Source organism: Ostrea edulis, chromosome 6, assembly GCF_947568905.1.
Source record: "Ostrea edulis chromosome 6, xbOstEdul1.1, whole genome shotgun sequence".
In the NCBI taxonomy this organism is placed as follows: domain Eukaryota; kingdom Metazoa; phylum Mollusca; class Bivalvia; order Ostreida; family Ostreidae; genus Ostrea; species Ostrea edulis.
In genome coordinates, this window is record NC_079169.1 from 3,505,609 (window position 1) to 3,531,148 (window position 25,540).

Genomic DNA, 25,540 nt, shown 5'->3' on the forward strand with positions numbered 1-25,540 from the left:
AATATTGATCCCTTGTTTATTCGAATTTTCTCAGCATTCCATGATGTTACAGTGGTTTTAACAGTCTCGTTGAAAGTCAGCATTTCGCAAATTGTATGGTCGTCATTACGATCTAGTGTTCCAATACAACCTATCATTGTGTCAAATCTTATCTGATGTAAAACTTATACGGTACCAATTTTGATGCACCAGATGCGCATTTCGACAAATAATGTCTCTTCAGTGATGCTCAACCGAAATAACTATGAAGTTTTAGAGCTAAATATAGCCAAAAACAGCGTGCCAAAGAAGTGGAACCAAATTCGTCCAAGGATAAGAGCTATGCATGAGGGAGATAATCCTTAATTTTGAAATGAATTTCTAAATTTTATAACAGCAATTAAATATACATCCGTATATTCAAGCTAGTAACGAAGTACTGATATGTTTTATACCGATTGTTAGACCATTCGTGACACGCTGATTTTGGCTGCGGGTGATTTCGTTTGCGTGATCGGGATTTAGGCCTCACATAGGTTTTGACTGGACAATAGGGGATGTTTACTCCTCCTAGGCACTTGATTCCACTTCTGATGTGTCGAGGGGTCCGTGTTTGCCCAACTATCTATTTTGTATTGCTTATAGAAGTTATGTTTTCTTTCACTTTGCTCAGCCGAACATAAATTATTTCCTGTTCTATAATCAAAATGAAATATAAAGATATCTTTAGGTGGCGACAATGTTAGCTATTTTTATTCACATATGTACAAAATAGCAAGCGATTATTTCAATCCATAGACAGGCAACCCGGAATGGAAGTTGCAGTTGACAAAGTATGTCGTCCGAGGGGAAACCAGGATTTCCGTACACTAACTTGAAAAAAATGTATCTGAAAAGAAAACTCATTCACAAAAAATGAATACGATTTGAAGGAAACTTACTGGTGGTAGCTAAATTGTCGAATGATATTCAAAATTCGAACCTGATGGACAAATAATTGCGAATAATAAAGTTACTTACTTATTCTCTTCGTGTTAGTTAACACATAAGGCTTCCAACAGCGTCCGCCAACCAGTTCTGTCCTTTGCCTTTCTTTCTAATTCACCCCAACTGTATCCCAACTCTTTCATCTCCCTTTCAAGCGTCTTCCTCCATGTACCATTTGACATTCCTGGTTTCCTCTTGCCAACCGGTGTCCACCTCAATGCTCTTTTTACATGCCTGGTGTTATCCATTCTTAGTATATGTTCTGTACATACCCAACTTCTCTTCTTAATTTCATCATTGGTGTTGTTGATTCCTGTTCTTTCTGTGAGTTCGATGTTCGATACTCTGTCTGTCCATTTGATGTTCATGATCGTCCGTAGTAGCCTGCCTTCTACTCCTCTCATTTTTGCATTTGTGTTCCTTGTTGCAACTTTTCCATCATACCCCTCTTCACCACACCTGAAGCATACTTCGGAGCCTTTAAATTTTGTTTGGCCATGGCCAAATCGCTGACATTTAAGACAACACAACGGATTTGGCACAACCATTTCTATTTTCATCTGGTAAAACCCGACTTTGATATTTGTTGGGAGTATTGACATTCTAAAAGTGAATAAATAAGTATTTGTTGGTTCAATATTCTCATTCCCTTTTTTGTAAACCTTTTGACATTGACCACTCCCTGGGGTTCCAATTCTCTTTGGATTTCCTGTTCAAGAATGTCATCCAGGTCGTGATCTCTGTCAAAAAGGATGCCTTTACTTTGATTTAATCCATAGTGGGGTTTACCAATGACACTTGTACCTGCTAGGGAGTAGAATGGGTTTTTTTTAAACTTCCATAAGCAGAGCTCCAGATTACAACTTCTTGACGGATTTTGGAGTTCCAATTATTCCTTGCAGACCTTTTTGTATAACAAAAGGCGAGACCTTTGTTAAAGGTTTTGTCTGCTCGTCTGATATTTCTGTTTCAAGTGTGATAAAAGGGGGCCAGTGCTCGGTAACAGGGGTAATCTGCTCATCATTTAGAGTGCTCTTTAAAGCTTTTGAGAAACAACGTGTTTTTTTAAGTAGCCATAGTAGAATGAATAATATTTCAGATTCCTTGCTCCCCGCCCGCCTCGGAGCGCCAACATGGACGATGTCAAGTCAAACGGACTTCATGTAAGACTGACACCAAGAGGATACAAGGAAGCTATACTCAGAAAAAATTTACCTGATTGACCCTAAGGATACAAAGAATCTATACTCAGATAAAATTTACCTGATTGACCCTGAGCATGTATACATATCGACATGAAAATGTTGGCGTATTGGAAAATTACAAAACAGGAAAGTTAATTATAAGGATATTGAAAGTACATCAAAACTATGTCATGAAGATATTTTCAGCTCGGCATGACCAGCCAATTGATCAAGACGGGTCAAACTTGACCTCCCGTCTAGCAGAAGTCGGGGCTAAAGTGGAGTGTTGGTCAACACACACTATAAACCCCAGTGTCTGTAAACCTCTGCCACCAGGATCCCTCTCTCCGTCCCTTCGGGTTGCAACCCACGGCAAACTGGTTGCCCCTATTTTGTCGCCTCTTACGACAGGCAAAGGGAGTGTCGAGGACCTATTCTTTTCACACTCGAGTTCACACGGGGGTTATACCTTATAACCATTACTCCGAATTACTACTTATAATTTTGAATTTTCGCAAGTTCTTTTTTAATTTTCCTGAAATGCTCTTTTCAATTTTCAATTTGATTTGATTCCACTTTGCTTTATGATTTACAGATAACGAACAGTGATCAATCTCATAACTCTTATAAGCAATACAAAATAGATAGTTGGACAAACACGGACCCCTGGTCACACCAGAGGTCGGACTAGGTGCCTAAGAGGAGTAAGCATCCCTTGTCTGAATGGTATGGAGCTTTTTATACGAATAGAATGTGAATCTTATTGGAGTAGGCTGATATCCAAAGTTTTGTCCCTTTCATCTAATGTCTCTTCAGTGATGCTCAAGCCGAAATATTGGAAATCCGAAATAACAATAAACTTGTAACAACAAATATAAAACCAGAGTGCCAAAGACTGGAGTCAAATTCGTCTAAGTATCAGAGCTATGCATGAGGGAGATAATCCTTAATTTTGAAATGAATTTCTAAATTTTATCACAGCAATTAAATATACATCCGTTTCAAGCTAGTAAAGAAGTATTTAGCTATTGGGCTACAGAGACCCTCGGGGACTAACAGTCCACCAGCAGAGGCTTCGACCCAGGGGTCGTAATGTAAAACTTATACGGCACCAATTTTGATGCACCAGATGTGCATTACGACAAATAATGTCTCTTCAGTGATACTCAAGCTGAAATATTGGAAATCCCGAGATAACAATAAACTTGTAAGAACTAAAAAAACAGAATGCCAAAGACTGGAGTCAAAGGACAAAGGACGTTATTGGTTATATACCGCCGAGATTTCTTTCATTTTTTCAACTTTCATACTATGCTTAATTATTCTTTTTATTTACACAACTAGGATGTTCTTCTTATCCCACTTACATGAAAATGACGTAATATTTTATTATGACGTCATGAATATACGTTAAAGATGAGCTGTTTAGCGGAATCTGTTGATTTGAAATAAATTATGAATAAACTTTAGCAAAAATTAATACTTTTGCATGCAACAACCAGATTTATATTTTGCATGTTTAATTATCCATTAATATTCTTCTTTCATTATCAATATGGTGTCGATTGTTGGCTGCAAACAATATTAATTTTCAAAAAGAATGAATGCGGAAATCGGCCGTTTTCGTTACACAAAGTCAATATTTTGCATGTTATAGAACTGAAGCAAACTGTTCCATCATTTAACCTCATAAACTTTTACTTTCTTTGCGATTTAATAAATACATGTATGTCCAATCAAAAAATGCGTTACCTAGTTTGCCATAAAAATCTGCACCCAATAAATGCAGATGATGTCTGCCTTTCGAGTCACGCAGGCAGATCAAAAATCCACCGCATGATCAATGGAAATTATTCTACTTTCGTTTTTAAAGGTCACGGGAATATGTTTGGACGTCCTGTCTTTTCAAAATAAGATTATTTAAGAATAAGTTGCATTAGAAAAATAATAAAATCAAAGACACACATAGACCTTTAATAACTCGAATCTATTTTCTTTTTACAAAAATCGGACCAAAATTCGTTCATTTTCGGCAAAAATGGGTACTGATACGTTATATCTCAAGAGCTAAATAGTTGGGATGTCTGATACTTTTTTCGCTAAATTTTAAACTATCTTTTATACAAATATATCAAATATAATGCGGGTTTTTTTAAAGCAGTTTTCTTACATCATTTTTACGTACATGCATGTATGTATATATGATACATGTTGAAATTAAATATTACTATATTAGTAATTAGATATTGATTCCAAAGGTTCTTAAAACGGTTTAAATTAAAAATAAAATAACAGCAAATCATTATTTATATCTTCCAGCGAGATGTGGTTTCTTTAAAACGTCGAAAACCTGTGATCGATTTGAAACTTCGACCATTGTGGTGGCAGATTTTTTTTTCTATATCGCATATGATTGATTGATTGAATATTGTTTAACGCCTCTCTTGAGAATATTTCACTCATGGAGACCTCACCACTGCCGGTGAAGGGCTGCACAATTTAGGCCTATGCTCGGCGCTTATGACCATTGAGCAGGGAGGGATCTTTATCGTGCCACACCTGCTGTGACACGGGACCTCAGGTTTTGTGGTCTCATCCGAAGACCGCCCCATTTAGTCGCGTCTTACGACAAGCAAGGAGTACTGAGGACTTACTCAAACCCGGATCCCCACGGGTTCATATATACATGTATATGTAATAGATGCACATTTACAGGTACACATATCTAACAAAGGTAATTGGGCAGGATGAACATGTGTATATATACATGTATATATATAAATATTCAGATACCGTAGTATCGAGGAGGGGTTGCCCCTCCACTTTGAGGGGGGGGGGGGGTGATGTTGACCATTCCCTTGATATGGGAACAACTTGACCAGCCTAATGACACTTCAACTTTTATCAATCTTATAAAATATATAATATATGTGTTGTGATGATTGTTACTAAAAGTTTATATTAGTATTGACGTACGCCCCCTCCATGATTAGGAATACTGGAGTATAACCGTAAGGTGATGTAGACACCTCTCTCTCTCTCTCTCTCTCTCTCTCTCTCTCTCTCTCTCTCTCTCTCATGTCAAGGTGTTCTGGATAGGCCTGGCCCGCACATTGAAAAACGAAAATACATGCATGATATTTATTAAATTCATTTTTATAAAAGGTCTGTTGTAGTTCCATATACTGTCTCTTGGAAACAGACACGTAACATCATTTATCGGGGGTGGGGGGGTGGGTGTCGAAGGATAAGTTGGTAGTTAATTATCAAAGAAAAAAACCTTTCTGTCTGATCTTCGAATTCTTAAATCGTCGGGGGGTGGAGGGTTATCTTTCGCTACATGGGTTCAATGAATAATTTTAAGCCTATTTTTTTCTCATTCAATACTACTATCAAGAATATGGGGGGGGGGGTCACTCAATATATCCTTATTCGCATATGAAAATAAGTGCCTGGGAAAAGCAGTTACATATACCACATTGTCTATATATGTACTCAATCAACTTCCCAGAGTTCGTTCTAGTTTTGGACTGAATGTCGGTGCATGCAATGACATGCCCACTGACTGACGTATTTTCATTTATCAAAGATGAACACTTTATGGAGAGAGAGAGTTGGAACTACTTTGTTGACCATTTAGGGGGATGTAAAGATATTAACACGGACACATTTTTGTGAGGCTTTTAAATACATTGAACGCATTTTTGTGAGGTTTTTAAATGCATTTGCTATATGAAATATACCATCTGAAGTTACATGCATATTACTTGACGTGTTTTACTGTACCCAAGAAAATGATATCCCATTCATGCAACATAAATTTGTATCGTGTAGTATATGTACATTTACCACACTTTATTCAATATATTTTGTAAATACCCACAGCATATTTTATTCGTATATTATGAATATTGCATACACATGTAAGCAGACCTGTTATATAGTCCTTGGTGTACATGGCATAACAAGTAATTTTATCCGACTCAATCGAGATTTTTAATCAAAGTGTTAATATTTATGACCAAAAAACAAAACCAGGAAAAAGAAAATTCAAAAGCCATTTTATTTTTCATATTTCATTTGAATAGGAGGACATTGAACAGCACCTTCGAAAATATGATTGCGTTCTACTGAACAATTTTTGACAAATACACGCATTATTTTCCTCACTCTAATTAACACAAGATTCTTCCGCAAAATGTCTATGGCCACGATAAAGTTACATGTAAATGAATTATGTATTTTCCATAGCATGCCAGTTTTCAATTGTCTTTGATCTCAATGAGTATTTTTATATAAAAAGTTAAAATTGTAACTTTAAGAAAAATATTCTAGAAGAAGCAGGACTGTAAATCCTATAAGGTCGATGACGTCGTTCCGAAAAAGCGATCGTCGGAAGATAGCGTCAGAGTTAACAATGCAATATTGTAACGTTATTTTCTCAATATCAACAACAAGTAAATGGTACATGTTATATATGAATGAAACGAGAAAATTATCACCTTTCTACCTGCAAAATATGATCGGTTTTTGAAGCGCGGCCAATTTTGGCCAATAACGTCCCTTGTTCTTTGTCTAAGGATCAGAGCTATGCATTCCATCTTTTATTGTGGATATATGATGGTGTTAGTTAGGATGTCATAAAAATTAAAAGAATGACCGAAATCTCCACGAAAACAACCGAACTCCCAACTTTTCTGTGTTGAAATTGTTCATATGATCTGATATTAAGAATGAATTTAATTTCTTGTAAAAGTAACAGTCAAGCAAAATCATCCATCCAAGTATTGGAATGTAAAATCATACAAGTTTTCTGTGAAACCCATACACTTCATCAACATCTTCGACAACATCAGACGCATTTTCGTTTTGATTAAACAACATATCATTAGGATGAACCTGGCCTTCAACAGTGTTTCTTAACGCGGGCTCTTCTTCGGGGTTTATGTTTTTCCTATTATATTTCACTGAACTATGCGGTCGATATTTATACATTGAACAAGGTTGTACTCCGGTAACTTCACTTTCCGAATCATGTAAATTGTTGCTGGTATCAATTGATATATTGCTACTCTCTCCCGGAAAAGTTTCAGAATCAGTGATGTCATGTCGATGAGATTCTTTTAGTTTTATCTTATTATAATTGCTACTGAAAGCAGATACTGAAGGTTGGGTCTGATGTCCGAGACTATTTGAGAGACTGAAGTCATCAGAAGACCCAGTCAATCGTTCGTATGTATCTTGTGAATGATATCGTGAATTAGTTATAGTTTTTCTTGAGTCAGCATTTATTTCATCATCTATCGTTTGACGCAAATTAGACCGTACAGGTCTTCCAGATTCTGGTGTTTCTCGTTCCGTTTGCTCTTGCGATTCGCCTAGACTATTGCCAGAATGTCCCTCCTCTGAAACACACAAAATCAATTAAAACAATGCACTGATTGATACACACACACACACACACACACACACATATATATATATATATATATATATATATATATATATATATATATATATATGATACAGGAGTAGAATATCTATGTTCATACGGAATTGGTTGAAGTAATATATTATATATTTTTCCCAAATCAATAACATCAAAACCTATCTCTTTTCGATTCTTTACACGACCATTCCTGACGATAATTTGAAGACTAGATTATTTGACATCATAGATAGTTCCTTCTTCAACAAAAATGGGAAACGGGAATATTCATATCTAGTAATGAGTCATCCAAAAAATTCATTGGTGATCATGTTTTCCAACAGTCTGTTGGAATTCCCAACGAATATGCTCCGTTGTTAGCTGGTCTGTTTTGATATTTATATAAGCAGAATTTATTCGAAAACATCCATGTGAGAAGAAAAATCTCTTGTTGTGGCCTTCAATTTGACATTTAGATATATCTACGACGTTTCGTCTATTAAAAATAATAACGTCCATTCATATGTCGATTCAATATATCCGTGTGAGCTCGAAATAAAAACACCACAGAGTCATCCACTTCTGTTTCATTCTGAGATATTTCATTGAAAGTAAACATTAACGGCAAATTGACAACTCAACTGTATGACAAATGGGATGATTTCAGCTTCTCCATCGTCAACTTCCCATATTTATGTAGCAATATTCCAGTATCATCTGCGCATGGTGTTTACATCTCTCAACTGATTCAATCAGCAAGAGCTTGTTCTGTGTATGGTCAATTTTTAAATCGAGGTAAGCTACTGACAAACAAATTGATTGGACAGGAGTTTCAATAGTCTCGATTAAAGTCAGCATTTCGCAAATGCTATGATCGTTATAACGGTCTAGTTCGTCTATGCAACCTATCATTGTGTCGAATGCTGTCTGACGTGTTTCATACTGATCGTTAGACCGTCCATGGCACACGGATTTTGACTACGAATAACTCCGTTTACCTGATCAAGATTTCAGAGTGTAACCTGTCGACAGGGGATGTTTACTCCTCCTAGGCACCTGATCGCACCTCTGGTGTATCCAGAGGTCCGTGTTTGCCCAACTAACTATTTAGTATTGCTTATAGAAGTTATATTCGATATCTTCGCATTTCGTGTTATTCTATTACGGTTATTGCAAAGATTAAATGAATGTCGCAGTCATTATTCTGTGATCTATGCGTAATAATTAATTGTGAGGAAATTGATTCTCATCTCTCCTGCACTTTATATTTTGCTAATGCAACAATAAAATCAGTGAATGCTAATTCAATTCTATGATAATCAAAATCAATTAAAATATCTTGCAAAACAAGTTCCTACATGACTGAAGAACATAGAAAGTTAAGATAACAAACAGTGATCAATCTCATAACTCCTATAAGCAATGCAAAATAGAGAATTGGGCAATCACGGACCCCTAGATACACCTGATGTGGGATCACGTGCCTAGGAGGAGTAAGCATACCCTGTCGACAGGTCACACCGCTGTGAGCCCAATATCTTGTTCAGGTAAACGGAGTTATCCGTTGTCAAAATCATGAGCCAAGAAAGGTATAAAAATTGTTAGAAAACACGTCAGGCATTTGTCTGAACATTTGTCATTCAGTGTAAACCAATCGTCTGCATTCCAATAGCGATACACATGTAATCATGGTGATGCACCGACAAGTTTTTCGTGAACTGTATATTCAAAGAAATTGATATAATCCATTAATATCAACTAAATACTTGAAAAAAAAATTCAACAAACATTTAGAACACCTCTACCATATCTTCGTTTTCGTCAGCAAAACAATATAGGCCGTTTTGGAAACTTTCATGACTGGACTTCACAGTGACCTAATGCGTAGTTATATAGGAAAACGATCGGCTGTATAATTCTGAGCCGTAGTGGAATAGAAATAAAGTTCTTGTTTTCATGTATGTTGCAGGTAACCTCCTTGGACTCGAAATGTTGATACAATATAAAGCCTCGGCTTTCATATTTCAAACAACATTTCTGGACATTGGAAATTATCCTGCAACATACACGAATACGCGAGCATCATTTAGTAATTAGATACTGTCTAACACATATCTCTGATTAGAACCAGATCCATACTAAGCTTATGGAATTTCCTTATACATATATAGAAAATTTATAATCTAACATTATGCGTACAACTGATATCTGCAAGATATCTATATCTGTTGAAAAGGTTTACTATTGGAAAAGTTTTACCTTGCATTGTAACTTTCATCGTACTATTGGATCTCAGATTCCTGCACATTTAGAATTTAAAAAGACATTTACTTACATATACAAATAGATAAGAAATATACATGTATATCATCAAAAGTCCCCATATGAGTGAAACATTCAATCAACCAATCAAAAGAATATTTTATTCAGCACTAACCATACAAGTGTTGAAAAAGAATTCAAACACCAGGCGGCCGTTTCACTAAGCGATCGTAGATCGTAAACGTACGATTACGTTTAAGATAATTTGACTCGCACGTATACTAGCGTTTCACGAAACCTAACGTAGTCGTAACACTTACGATTGCGATTTACGTCTGACTTTTTAGAACTCTTTTCTCTATGGAGGTAGATTTAAAATTAATCCTACCATGGAAAGACATATTCATTCATTATTTCTTCATGGTTTTAAACATATCCTTATCGTCTGCAGTAACCCATGCAAGTTGTCAACAAAAATAATGGAAATTTTGAGCCCGATCTCTAGTGTAACGTAAAGAAAATTCCCAGAATGTTTAAACAATACGCAAGATCGTAAATACCGAGTTAGTGGAACTCTCTTGTAAAGAAGTCTGGAAAAGCGTGTCGATCTTCGGCATTTTTTGTTTATTCAAAACATGGCATCGGAAGACGATTTAACCTCCACGTGCTTTCCACAATTAAAAGCATTTTTAGATGAAAGGTGTGTAAAAACGTCTAGATGCAGGAAAAATGAACTTCTGAATTTAGCTCGCAAAGCTATATATTTTGACGCAAGCTCTTCTCAGCTTTGGGAATTTCCTGGCTGACAACAGTGGGAAAAAATCCACCACATTTCCATTAAAATATATCAGTTGTGGATATTTCTGCGTATTATATTTCTTTCTTGAATCATTAACTACAGTCTACTGCAATGCAATGACAGTACGCCATTGTTAAAATCGGGTGAATCGATCACGACAAAAGTTGCAGAACTGGTATTATTTACCAACATGCCCAAATTCTCGCAAACTCTGAGTCTCGCGAGACTTTGAAAGAGGAAAGTAAAATTTAAAACCAAGACAGAAAAAGTAGTCGCGATCTTGCGTATTGATAGAACAATTTTTATTGACTTTCATGTAACTAAAATTGGGGGGGGGGGGGGGGGGTGTGATATAAGAAATAACATAAAAGATTTACATTTTAGAATTTTAAATGCCATGTATCGATCTGCTCATGTGAGCCAAATTTCCATCAATAAGTAAACTATCTTCAACGGATTAAAAAAAAAATGAATAAGAAAATGAAATTATATTGATAAAAGGAAATAATAAAATGAAAATAAAATTGCACACAAGTATAGAAAATTTTACCCTGCATCAAACCATGGATATGTACGTACTCCGGCGTTTAATCATTGTTGTAAAATAAGCTGTAACACTAATGACATATATATTCACTTATTTGTATAAATTTCAAACATATCATGGGCTCAATTTGTCCCTAAAATGACTTGAAATTTATTTTCCACATGCGTTTGTCTTATATATATATATATTTTCCGTTTAGGCATGTAAGCATATGCTAACTTCCGTCTTTACGTGATGATGTATAATCTAGATCATTTATTAAAAATTATTATTGATATTACACTTTATGATGATTGATTTTTATATTGTTTAACTTCCCTCTCGTGTAAATTTTCACTAATATGGAGACGTCACCATTGCCGATGAAGGGCTACACATTTTAGGCCTATACTCGGCGCTTACGGCCATTGGGCGGGGAGGGATCTTTGTCGTGCCACACCTGCTGTGACACGGGACCTCAGTGTTTGCAGTCTCATCCGAAGGACCGCCCCATTTAGTCGCCTCCTACGATAAGCAAGAGGTACTGAGGACCTATTCTAACCCGGATCCCCACGGGAGTGCACTTTATAAAAAGGGGTTGGAACCCCAAGCGTCCGATAATGACCCCTCCCTTGTCTGTGTATACTTATAGGTCTAGTCTGTATGTTTAATTTCGAACGACGTTCATAAAAGTACAGAAACGATCCACTTGCAAAATTGGAATTTTAACCCCTCTCCCATTACCAAATCATTTTATTATCATATTTTCCTTAAAATGTGCATGTATTATGCAGTTAGTCAGTTGCATCAAAGGTATTCATCTGACGGGGAAAAAAGCTGAGTACGTCGAATCGCAACGTCTTGGATCATTAAATCAACTGTTTCTAAAGAAATTTAATTTCTGAACATGAGAATAATAATGTCTTGGATCCCCTCTAATGTTAAATATACATGTGATCTAACGGCGATGCAGGCATATGTAGCTATACCCCCCCCCCCCCATATCTGTTCTCGTTATTATTACATGCAAAGCTTGATATATTGACTACCCCCCTCTCACTTTTTAAAATATGAATTCGATCTTGCATTGTCTTTATATTTATTTCAGCAAACTGGTAACAAGGGCTAGGCCCGTTTTGGACCCGAACTCTATGATACAATGAATTTACTATATTTGTGGTATCACAGAGCCCGGGCCCAAAACGAACTTGACCCCTGTGAGACTGACATTTCTGTGGGTGTGCATAACAAAGGACAACTCTAATTGATTTAAGGTTCGGGCTCGGACTGTACAATATTTTTGTGCAAAAGCAGACTGCAAGTCATTGTAATTGTTTTCTTCCTACAAAGTATAAACAAACTCGGTCAGATAAATACTACCACAAAATGATCTCAGGCGGGGCCAGCATGGCAGCCATATTGCTCATTTACGTGCATGTAGGAACACTTACGATAACCCTAGACCACTCGTAGGGTTACGATCAATACTGATCGTAAATCGCAAATCGTAACTTTTAGTGAAACGGTCGTACGTGCTACGTTCACATTTAAGTCTACCTTTACGATCTACGATCGGTTAGTGAAACGGCCGCCAGATTTAGAATTCTAAATCAAGTATAGTAATATCAACATTTATGATAATGATGAATACACCATTTAGAATAAACTTTAAATGTCAGAAGTCAATATAAGTGGGTTGTGTACATTACCGTCGTTTATGTCAACCAAATTCTACTAAAAATAATACAATTGTCTTTCGTCATCTTAACTACTGTTGTGCTCTTTGGGGCAATATGAAAAAACAAAGACGATCCTTATAATGTATGTAAACTTCAGAAGCGAGCTGCAAATAAACATTTTATACACCTTCAACAGAAATGATACAGAACTTTAGATGGATGTCTTTATCTAGTTTGTATTTAGAACTATCATTATTGTCTTCAAAGTTTTACATGGTTTAACTCCCGATTATTTAGATGGTTTTAGTATGTTTCTGAAATTAGCAGTTTATCTACCAGCTTAACTCAAAGTTATTCATTATATATACAGGCGCAAAGATACAATATTCAAAAAAATATTCTACAATATACGGTTCACAGTCATTGAATAATATGCCAGACTTTATACAATATTACATAACATTGAAAAAATAATCCGCTAGTCTTAGAAATTTGTTTCACCCCGAAAATTAAAATATAGAGATTTGTTTTTGTTTCTTTTCAGTTCCATGTATACAGATAGCGTATGATTATAACATGCCTTCATCTGTCAATATATATTGTATCTATATAATACTGTTGTGTGTATACCGGTATATGTTTAAGGTCCATAGTGTAAACTAGTCTTAAAACAAATTGTGTTATCCTGTATAAATAAAGGGCATCATTATCATTAATCCTTGTGTTAAACAGAGTGACGAAGATTAACGACAGTTACGCGACATAAGCATGCGCTTTATATTATACCTTCAAGATACTTTTATTTTTAAACTCTAAAACGAGGAAATTCGAATTTGTTATCAAATACCTTTCTTTAAATGTACTGCAATTATGTCAAAGTCATATGAAATAATAAATCCTACATTGTGAAATGTATGAAAAATCATCTTTCCTCATCCCACCATAGAATGTCCTTGGCTTATCTTGTTATTTACGTTTTGAAGAGGGTATGCTTTCTTTGAATGGAAATTTATAAATTTACTCCTTTAAATTTAGATTTGTAAATAAATGAGGTATACTTACCAGCAGCACACTAAATACATCAAACACCAAAATGCTGACGTTCCAATGATTGATCCCACGACCTCGAAAGCTAAATGTTTTGTTTTGTTTCCCCGAATCCGCTTATTCACATCTATTGTATGTTTTGAAAAACATAACGTAACATTTCTGATTTGAAGAATATATACTACTCAAAATTTGATAAGGATCACTAGGTTATATGTGTGTAATTTACCACTAACATAACAAAAGACATAAATTTGACTCAGAAACGTGTTTACTCAGGTTATGAATGGAAATTCATGAACGGCATGAACTATTATCAATACGGAATGCTTGAAATATGATAACAACACCAAAAGGCATTTCATTACAAAAAGTTAACAGCAAACCAGAGAAAGAATTACATAGTTTTTGGGGATATTCCATCATTACACTTAGTCGATGAAGTGTCAATACCGGGCATGGCCTCCCCTTGCATCAATGACGGCTTGACAACGTCGAGCCATGCTGTCAATAAGCACCCGGATGTTTTCAATGGAAAGGTTGTTCCACTCTTCCACGAGAGCGTTTCCAAGCTCTGCCAAAGTCGTAGGTTGTGCTTTACGGCGTGTAAGGGCAACCTGCAGCATGTTCCATACATGCTCAATCGGGTTCAAGTCCGGCGAGCGCACTGGTCAGTCCATACGGAGAATTGTCTCCTGCTGAAGGTACTGCTCCACCACCTTGGCGCGATGAAGACGGGTGTTATCATCCATCAGGATGAACCCAAGGCCAACAGCACCAGCGTAGGGTCTGACGTAAACATAGAGGATCTCATCCCGGTACCGCACCGCCGTCATTTGTTCCTCTCTCCAGGACATGAAGATCTGTTCTTCCATCCCTGCTGATTCCACCCCAGACCATGATGGAACCACCACCATAACGGTCATGTTCACTGATGTTGGCATCATGGAAACGTTCACGTTGTCGTCACCACACTCGGTGCCTCCTGTCTGTAAAGTCCAAACAATACCTGGAATCATCGGTGAACAGAACTTGAACCCCATCGTTCTGTGTCCAAGTGACATGATCTTCAGCCCAGTCCAATCGCTCCCGCCGGTGTCGAACAGTCAGAGGGACTCGAACACATGCCCTTCTCGAGTTGAGACCTGCATTGTGAAGCCGATTCCATATCGTCTGAGTGGACACATTCACTCCCGAGGCGTTCAGGAGGTCGTTACGTAGGCTGGTTGCTGTCCAGAAGGGATGGCGTCGTGCCTGAAGAGCCACAAAATGGTTTTGGCGTTGGGTTGTCAACCTCTGACGACCACCCCCATGTCGGTGTGCTGCTGTACCAAAAGTTTGCCGTCGGTTCCAGGCCCTGTTTACAACGCTCTGGCTGACGTTTAGTGCATTTGCAACGTCACGTTGTGAATAGCCAGCGTCAAGCATTCCAATATTTGTCAAAATGCGCATCTGGTGCATCAAATTTGGTACCGTATAAGTTTTGCATCTGCCCAGTTGTTCTGTCGTCAGGCGACGCCTTACATGTTGAGGGGGATTTGTGTTGATAAACGTAGTGTAAACGCTCAAGTGAGTTTGAAATTTTAGAAAGAATCAGACACCGATGCCTGAGTGAAAATCGTGCAATGGTAGCAAAAGCATAAACTGTGATGAGAAACGCATTTCCCAAGGCATGAGATACACGTGCAAGTTTGTTGTAGACGTTTTTGATTTCACTTGGACACAATATTGCCAGTTATGCAGTTATTAATATTTTAAACAGAAAAAAATCTATGATCCTTATCAAATTTTGAGTAGTTGCAATAATTCCATTGATTATATCTAAAACTTCGTATTTCAAATAATTATAGTAAAATCTACCAGAATTCAGTGTAGTAGAGAACTCCCAATGCAGATTTTTATTGATATCAAAATCATTCTAAAATTGTGATATACATACCGCTTTCTTTAATCTTGCAACCGGAAACACTGTCACACCAATGCGTATCACTGCTACAGTTACACTTTTCAAGACATTTACTGCCGAAAAATCCAAAAAGACAGGGCTGACTGCAGTTTTTTCCATACGATCCTCTGCAGTCTGAAAACCAATACAGAGTCTTATTTCTATTAATTATTTTAACCCGTTATGATATGATAGTAAACCATTGTTAACACCTTTTACTTATATATATTATTGTTGCCATATCGGGAGGAATATTAAGCATCTCACGATACTCGTATTATCTTCAATTCCAGGAGAATATATTTGAACGGGTTTTTTTTAAATCATAGACTTATAACTTCAGATATAATTGACACTATATAGAAAATAAACATTAATTACAGTTTCATTTGCGGAACAAAATATTCACGTTCACCTGACCCCGAAACAATCCTGTATTCATTGTTTGACATTATAATATATCATCACACACCTAGGTTAAGGACACTCATATGCAATATGTAAGTTTTAAAGTAAAATACGCGGGGAATTGTATATCATATACACGTATAATTATGCAAAATCAAGCAATCAATATTATGACACCTGGGTCGAGGCCTCTGCTGGTGGACCGTTACTCCCCGAGAGTCTCTACAGCCCAGTAGCTAAGTACTCCGTTACTACCTTGAAAATACGGATGTATATTTAATTGCTGTGATAACATTTAGAAATACATTTCAAATTAAGGATAATCTCCCTCACGCATAGCTCTTATCCTTAGACGAATTTGACTCCATTTTAGGCACTCTGTTTCCCCTAAAATAGCTCTTATACATGTAAGTTTATTGTTATTTCGGATTTTAAACATTTCGGTTGGGCATCACTGACGAGACATCATTTGTCGAAATGCGCATCTGGTGCATCAAAATTGGTACCGCATCAGTTTTGCATGTAACAGTTCTCCATTTGCGACAAGTTACATACCTTTTTTCATTTATGTGTCACCGAAATGGTACATTTGCATACCATAACCTTTGTTAAAGAAAAACGAAACGTTTAATGTATTTTGATTTAAAATTTGATTTAAATTCAAAATTATACACAGGTAAATGGAATGAACTACTTAACCTCAATACTGCTAGGATCTTTTTTGGCATTTGCTACGTAGGTCATACATAGTTTAGAATACATTTACCAACTCGTTAAGAGTGTGCTACCTTATAGAGTTAAACAAACATTGATCTCAAAGAAGGTTTTGATTCATTTGATTTATTTTATGTTGTTCAATATCCCTCTCGAGAATATTTCACTCATATTGAGACGTCACCACTGCCGGTGAAGGACTGCAAAAATTAGGCCTATACTCGGCAATTGCGGCCTTTGAACAGGGATGGATCTTTATCATGCCACACCTGCTGTGTCACGGGACCTAGAATTTTGTGGCCTCATCCGAAGGTCCGCCCCATTAAGTCGCCTCTTACGACAAGCAAGGGGTACTAAGGACCTATTCTAACCCGACTCCTCACGGGATAAGAAGGTTTTGAATATCCAGAAAATGACAAGCATGTATTGATGTAGAAACGTTAGTTTAATTCATATTACTGGAATACAATTAGAATACGACAATTGATTTGGATGAACAAATGAAGGTAACGACTAGTGATCAATCTCATGATTGTTATAAATAAAATAGGAGAAGGGTGCACAAGAATCCTTTGGGCTCACCAGATACTTATACCCAGTCAATTGCAAATTATCTATAAACATGTTTTGGATGTAGTAGAGAAGAAATTTCAGATACAGGATTCGAACCCGGAAAGTTTAAATGGATCCGTGATTCTTTGACCGAAATTTGATGTGGAAGTGTTGATGATATTCTAACGAAGTGATCTAATAGGGTTATAATTACGAATGTAAACGTATATGACATAATAAATAAGCTTAAGCAAATGAAAGTAATGAAAATGGTGGTATGCTTAATATTTATGCTGTCAGAGAGAGCAAACTTGATTGTTATCTTTTCGATTCTGAGATTAAAATTAACGAATACACTGTTATAAGGAGGAATCGGTATGAAGAAGGTGTCCTTATATTTATAAAGGGTAAATGAACTGTAATGAACGGAAGCCATTTAATATAAAAATTTCCGTATTCATAATAGACCTTCAAGGCTGTTGGACGATATCAGTGTACGGTTGTCGATTATATCACGTTTGTATTCCGCCTATTGTAAGTCAAGACCGTTAAGGGATAGTAGTGGGAGTGTGGTAGAAGAGTAAATAAAATCAGCTAGTTCCCGACCGTGCTGCGCTTTCACTACGACCATTTAAAAGATCTCTCGCGCTGTTTTCCCGATTTTGGAAATTATATTCTGTTCTTATTACGACTTTATCCAACATGTTATTTGTCACGATCTTTCTAAGCTTCTTTTGAACGTGTTCAAAATAAATGTGTCGAGAACGTAAAGTAGAGCGTATCTATCGTGAAAAGGTGTACAATATTAAAAGTTGGCCAAACGTGGACCTTTGGATATACATGTACCAGAGACGGGCGCAAGTGCCTAAGAGGAGTAGGCATTCCCTGTTGACCAGTCACACCCACCGTGAGCCCTGTGCTTTGATGAACAGAGTAATCTGCAGTTAAAATAAGTGTACAAGAACGGCCTAATAATAGGTATAGGTAAAAAACGTCAGACAGTATTTGACCCGATGACAGATTGTATTAGCAAACTAGATAGTCAAAACGACCATAGAATTTGGCTTTAAACGAGACCATAGATACCCCAGTATAATCAACTTGTTTTTCAGTAGGTTAAAACCGATTATATGCAGAACAAGCTCTTGCGTATTGCTTGATTGATTGTATAGTGTTTAAGTCTCGCTCGAAAATATTTCACTTATATGGAGAGGTCATCTATGCCATTGAAGGACTGTAAAGTCTAGGCCTCTGCTTGGGGCCTACAACCTATGAGAGGGAGGTATATTTATCGTGTCACATCAGCTGTGACACGGGATCTCGGTTTTTGTGATATCATCTAATCAGTTGAGATACATAAATACCGCATTCATGTGATTGCGGAATATTGCTACATAAAGATGGGAAGTTGCCGATTGAAAAGTTGAAATCATCCCGTTTGTCATTAAGCTGAGTTGTTAGTTTTTGTCACATGTAGTGTCTATTTGCAATACAATATGCAAGATTTTAATTACTATATTTTGTTTCTATGGAATGTGTATGTCTCCTAAGATGTAGAGATGTCACGATCGCCAAGTTTAAAGTGACATAAAATGATCTGAGCAAATTTCACTTTTTTTCTTTCATCCAAACTACAGAATAAAACTTACCTAGACAACCATGAACTTTGTGGCATGATTCAGTTGGCAAACAATCACATTTCTTTGTACATCCAAATCCATAAAATCCCTCCGTGCACGTGTTATTACAGTCCAGTCCAAATGATCCTAGACATGCTGTTTACAAATGATTAAGAAATTTGAGATATTTTAATGCGTATGTACATAATAACGTTATATATTCTATTCACTAAATTCAAGCAAAAAAGATATGAATGTAATGGAGCTCAGGTGAGGTAAAAATGAAATAACACAGAGAAGCCATATGGAAAGCAGTTGACAAAAAAGAAAAGTGCTAACACAGTGAAGAGGTGTTAGCATAATAGAGAGGTGTTACATCTAGCATAGAGAAGTATTAAGATAACAGAGAAAACGTTACAACAATCGAGAAGTTATAGCATTTGAATAGTTCCAAAACAATGGACAAGTCTTACCACACTTGAGAAGCATTTAGACAATAACTAAGTGTAAACGTAATAGAGACGTGTTCACACTATGGAAATATCTTTCAAAACATGGAGAAGTTCATCTCAAGCTTTCTTTTAATTTTCGGTTGACATTTTTCTAACGTGCAACGCGTAGTAGACATTTCAAGTCCTTGCTTTTATTGCAGTTTTCACCATATACAATGTTTATTTAAATCAATTATGGTAGCTTCATTCTCATTTGAATTATCAATTTTAATGATTGATAGTGGAAAAATGTATCAATTCCCATTTGATATGGCTTAGTTTGACTAATAACCAAAAAAAATGTATATGTTGCCATTTTTTTTTTTTAGATGTCACGCATAAAAAACAGATGTATGGTTCAACATAAAAAAATCAAACATTTATGTAAAACAGAAGAATAAGAAACAAATTAGATAAAAACTTATAATATTGAGAATTTTTTAATATCAACAGTTAAGCAAACCTGTTAATAAATAGATATGTATTGATTGTGTGTGATATCGAAATAATTGTATAATAGACCTAACGGTTTGTTTTTCTTTTCATTATAAATAATAAATTCACGCGCAAAGTTTAATTTAATAAAAAAAAAAAATTCGCAAAAATTTATGACACTATACATATGTGTCTATACAAACGTCTGTGAATCAAGATACAATATTGTAGAAAATGTTGATGACGAATCAGTCTTAAAACCCAAGACACAATACAATGAGATTAAGGCAATCTCTTACCACAAATTGAGATGAAATCTCAACCGTTCTAATAACAACAAATACGTACGTTCACAACTTCCTGAAACGTTTCTGTAATCAGCACAACATCTCATCTTTTCTCTAAAACTTGTATATGAAAAGAAATTTTATTATCAAACGTGCCGTGAAACAGGTACTATAGATTATCACTATTCATAAAATGCCTTGGTGTATCTACATATATCTAATCAGAATACATGATTAAAGATTCAAATGCTACTTACTCATCAGTACAATACGCACTCCCTGTTTGATTTGTTGGATGGCTGAAAAATCCCTTCAAAAATGAATAGAAATACCATATCTTTAAAAACGTCACTACATACATTTTCATCGAAAGAAACTGTCAAAATATTTTCAAAGCAATATTTCCCTATACTCTTTACAAATATTTCCTTTTATACTATATGAAAATAAAATATTCGCTGGGGTAAGATCATAAATCCGTACTTTAGTGTACTATCCCCAAAGTATATCAGATGATGGATGGACCACTTCCTGAACGGAGGGTAGTGAACTCAACTCTTCACAGTGTCAGACCTAAAATTCAAATCATATAGAATATCTCTGCATTAGAAACAAAATGACTTGTAATGAATACCTTTTCGTTGTAACCTTAAAATCCAAAGACACACCACAGGAGCTGGAAGTTATGGTACACTGTAATTGGCGATATTTCCCAGCTTGAGTGTTAATTTTACGGAACATTAGATATCATTTGATGTCAACAAGCGGTTAGGTCTACATCATATTCGCACAAAACTTTACCCTTTTCTTTTGAAAGTTTTCAATCAGTTATTTTAGGAATTCAAGAAAGTCCATACATAGAATCTTCAACACCAGATTGCAGACCTAATTCTGTTATTATGAATGGTGTTCATCAAAGGTTCTTTAAGGTGACTTTACTCGCATGCAATTTATTGATATTAATGTTAAAAGTAGAAAGGCTGTATTAATTTCCACTTGATATATTTGGATTTAATACATCTCCAATGTAAATATATATCTTGCCACCATTACAAAGATGTCAGACATGCATAAAGAGAGGTAAAGTAAAAATAAAAAAAACACCGCACATTCTCATTAAACAACATATTAAAAATACATAAAAGGAGGCTGAAATGACAAAATTTTTAAAAAAACTACTACATTATGAATTTATATAAATAAATTCTGGATATCAGGGAAATCATCATTTGTATAACATACATACGAAAAGATACCAGCATAGGTGATATCGCCCATGGAAACATTGTTTTAAATATAAATAATCGATTAGATATAGTAATAATCTTTTTTCAGTATCAAATAGATTTAAGACTAAACACTCCAAATCATTAATTTGCGGAAATATGTGATGGTCTTCAACTGTACCCATCACATGATCTAGGAGTCTTGTACTTATCCAGAAGAGTTAGCTCTTAAATTTGACGACTGTCATATATTTAATTAGTCAAATGCAATATTATTTCAACAAGTTGTTAATTCCCTTCCCTTTTTAGCAATTTATGCGGAGACTGAAAGTATCGAGATATTTGAAATAAATCATTACCACTCAATCGTTTAGTTTAAAGTACATTTCAAGCATAAATGTTATTGAGGATTCATTTTTAATGAGACGGGTCTAATCTATTTGTCTATCAAGTCTTTCTAAAGCACATTTCTCGACAAAATATTACTAATTGACGAACTAATTGTTGCAGTTCCATACTTACGATAAAACATTGTTTGCTATTGAAAACTAAACTATCTTAGCATTGTTTGGAACACATGTCACTCTGTTTGACGAGTTGATTCCCAATCGTCTTATATTCCCGTCTTGTATCCTCGTTTTGTATCCCCGTTTTGTATCCTCGTTGATACATTGTATAGAAAGAACAGATAAGACTTTACATATAACATTTACACTCTGGGTCTCTGTAATACTCAACCTAATGACTGTAACAGTGATCTGCACTGTACTTAGAAAAGGCATTATAATGAAAGTCGATTAATTCATAAAGCATACTGAATTAGATATACCCAACTAGTAATCATTGCGTGATTATATTTTCTTCATTTCAGTGAAGAAGTAATATGCAGGCAGCACAAGACCTCCTCCATTGTATGTCATTGTCACATGTTTTGAGAGACAACTTTATGACAATTTACTTATAGTTAGTTGATATATCTGATGAATTTAAATATCTTTAGGCCCGTGGGGATCTGTGTTAGAATAGGTTCTCAGTACCCATTGCTTGTCGTAAGAGGCGACTAAATGGGACGGTCCTTCGGATGAGACCGAAAAAAGAAACCCCGTGTTACAGCAGGTGTGGCACAATAAATACACATCCATGCTCAATGGCCTAAGCGCCGAGCATATGCCTAAATTTTGCAGCCCTTCACCGGCAGTGGTGACGTATCCATATGAGTGACAATATCTCGAGAGGTACGTTAAACAATGTACAATCCATCATAAATCTCTTGCAATCAAACATCATATGTCAGAAGTCTATTAAAACTCGAGATATGAATAATTTCTACGTAGTAAAATTTTCCTTAATCGATGTTAGGAGTGTCATATTATGTGTCCGCGTATGACCACTTATCTTTTCTTCGTTCGAGAATTCGCATTCCTCTATTTAAACACATTTGGCTTAGCACGCACGCGTAATTTTGTGTAACCAATGGAATTACTTAGCAGTATTAAGGTAGCTATTGATAGCTAGCCCCCAAAAAACCGCTCATTGAATTTTTTTCAATTTCATTTATCATAACATTTTGACTTTATCCTAAAACATATCAAAAAATCAACAAAAGTAATCAGGTTAATTTTCGAGGAAAGCGAGATTGAAATCCCCTCTTTTGCAGCCCCAAAAGGCAAAAAATGCCAAAATTGAGCAAATTAACAAAGAAGCCAATAAAAATTTTATTGACACCAGAAATATTGATTGTCATATATAGTTATGTAAATTAAACACAAACAGACAAAAAATCAACATTAATCAGAAATTCAAAATGCATCTAAGGAAAACATTGGGATGATTCGACTTGGCAATTGGCCAAATTTACCCTAAATATGGCGTTTCTCAAATACTATCAGGCAAACATTTTCTGACAACAACAAAATTCTGCTCATAAAATTTCTGATTTTATTTCATTTTTACAATAAGTCAAGTAGTATCTAAAATATTGAATAGAAAAAAATATACCAAATGAGGTTTAATCTGAAACTATGTCAGATTTTGTAACCCTACCCCCTCCCTTCTAGAAATGAATTTTAAGAGATACAGTCAGCAGAGATAAACTATTGACCTTAAATGATTAAGCATTCCCAAATTACCACATTGAGCATTCAAACTCACAATACTAGAAGTTTCTATGAGCCATTTAAGAATGATATATAGTGTGTGCTATTGCAGTTGACCTTTTTGCACTCACAATGATTGCCTAAATATTTAGTTATTTTTCATACAATTTCTTGTAATAACTGGACCAAATCTATTACCTATACATATATTTTTTATAGAAATTTATATCACTATACAGTATAATACACCAAATATGTTTAAATAACCATTTCATATTTCAATAAATAATTAATATCAATGGAAAGAGACCCATGGACTGCCCATGGATCACTACATGTAAGTCCATCTGAGTCATCTTGCCCTCACAGATAAATGTGTCTTTCATAAGTTTAAGATTTTTAATTGTACTTTCACAATGAACCAAAAACTCACTATTGCATAACTGAGAATGCATGTACATGTATATTGCATTAACTAACTGTAGTTTTCCCCAGGTGAAGGTCTATGTTCACTGTATGTATAAGGGGGGGGTGAATTAGTTCCATTATGAAACTTCCATAAAAATTTGATATACATTAATGTATCAATGATGTATGTTTCAACTAAATTTTGAATTACAAGGAAAATTCAAACACATTGATTGAAGTTATAAAATTGATATTCTATCATGTGCACATTTTTTACTAATATATCTAAGAAAGAATAATCAACATTGAAATTTCCTTTACATCTATGCAATATTATTGTCTTTCAAAAGGCATGTACAATGTAATACACGAGTACATGTACTTGTTTTCCCTCAAATTCACAATTTAGTTTAAAGTATGTTGTACAACATCCACTGCTCTGAGCTCATATAAGTGAATTAATGTTTTTCATCCAAGTCCCAAATTTTGCAGTAGTTCTTTAATCTTCGGAACTTGATCAAACATTTTTAAATTTGTGGAGTTGTGGGGGCCCAGGGGATATGTCATCATCACTGTAAATGGAGTACCTGTTCAAAATATAGATAAATATATTTAAATATAGCAAAACAGATGAATATCTGATATACTCAGAATTGTCTTTACAAATGTTTATCAAAAGAAAATATAGTACCTCTCTTGCTGTTATACTTGTTGACTCAAAATCCACATCAACCTGCACTGGTCCTATCTAACCTCCCTCGGTCTTCAGTCTGATGCCTAGAAAAAAGATCATCATAATTGATATTTGCACAGTTAGGTCTATATTATACCATTGAGTAATTAGACTGCGTCAGACAATGTGAATTTTAAAATAGTGTCGCAACACATATTCAGTGAAAATTTTTATACTGATGTTTCAAAATTATAAATTGTAATATGAGATGACATGTATATATGTTTTCATAAACTGCTATAGACTTATCATATCTGTTTTATTTACAAAATGTGGGTCAAGAGAAGGGCATACGTGTAGTATACATATCTTACTTATACATACAGTGCATACATTTGCCTATGAGAGGGCATATGCAGACTTGTGATTAATTTACATTATTTTTAAAAAGGTTTTGCCAACCTACATGTTTGTGTGAAACACGAAACCTCAGGTTTGATATACTTCTTAGGTCACTGAAATTTCAAAGTAATAGTATATGTATACACACTATAGTCTAGGGAATTATGATTCAACACATGCCCCCTCCCCCCACCCATCCCCCCCCCTCCACTTTCTATCCGGTTCCCTCATACCCCTAGATAGTAGGTCTATACAGAATGAGATATTTGTTTTTCATTATTTTTATACATGTAGTTCAAGGTATGTTATTTTCGTAACGGTTATTTTCATAACGATATTTTCTTAATAAAAGAGTTGTGAGAGCCCATGTTTACAAATGTGGTATACATTTAC

The 25,540-nt window shown here is 35.4% G+C and overlaps 1 protein-coding gene and 1 long non-coding RNA gene across 2 annotated transcripts; both read right to left on the reverse strand.

Annotated features, from left to right (window-relative positions):
- Positions 1-5,851: 5,851 nt before the first annotated feature.
- On the reverse strand, positions 5,852-20,450 carry LOC125647753 (protein draper-like). The gene is made up of 6 exons (XM_056141264.1): positions 20,404-20,450; positions 19,160-19,285; positions 15,831-15,971; positions 13,907-14,018; positions 9,838-9,878; positions 5,852-7,555 (listed from the first exon to the last, which is right to left on the reverse strand). Exons 1-6 carry the CDS (start codon positions 20,447-20,449, stop codon positions 6,951-6,953), a joined length of 1,071 nt encoding a protein of 356 aa, XP_055997239.1. The 5' UTR covers position 20,450; the 3' UTR covers positions 5,852-6,950.
- Positions 20,451-23,489: 3,039 nt separating this feature from the next.
- Positions 23,490-25,294, reverse strand: LOC130047064 (uncharacterized). The gene is made up of 2 exons (XR_008796132.1): positions 24,764-25,294; positions 23,490-24,659 (listed from the first exon to the last, which is right to left on the reverse strand). It is a non-coding gene; the product is annotated as an uncharacterized LOC130047064 (long non-coding RNA).
- Positions 25,295-25,540: the final 246 nt, after the last annotated feature.

What these genes read in the sequence shown, in the direction of transcription:
- LOC125647753 (XM_056141264.1), bottom strand. Translation starts at nt 20,449, where the DNA reads ATGAGATGTTGTGCTGATTACAGAAACGTTTCAGGAAGTTGTGAAC. An exon ending in CGTTTCAGGAAGTTGTGAAC is followed by an intron (nt 19,286 to 20,403) that starts GTACGTATTTGT and finishes ATTTGTAAACAG; the next exon opens with CATGTCTAGGATCATTTGGA. An exon ending in CAAAGTTCATGGTTGTCTAG is followed by an intron (nt 15,972 to 19,159) that starts GTAAGTTTTATT and finishes ATTGGTTTTCAG; the next exon opens with ACTGCAGAGGATCGTATGGA.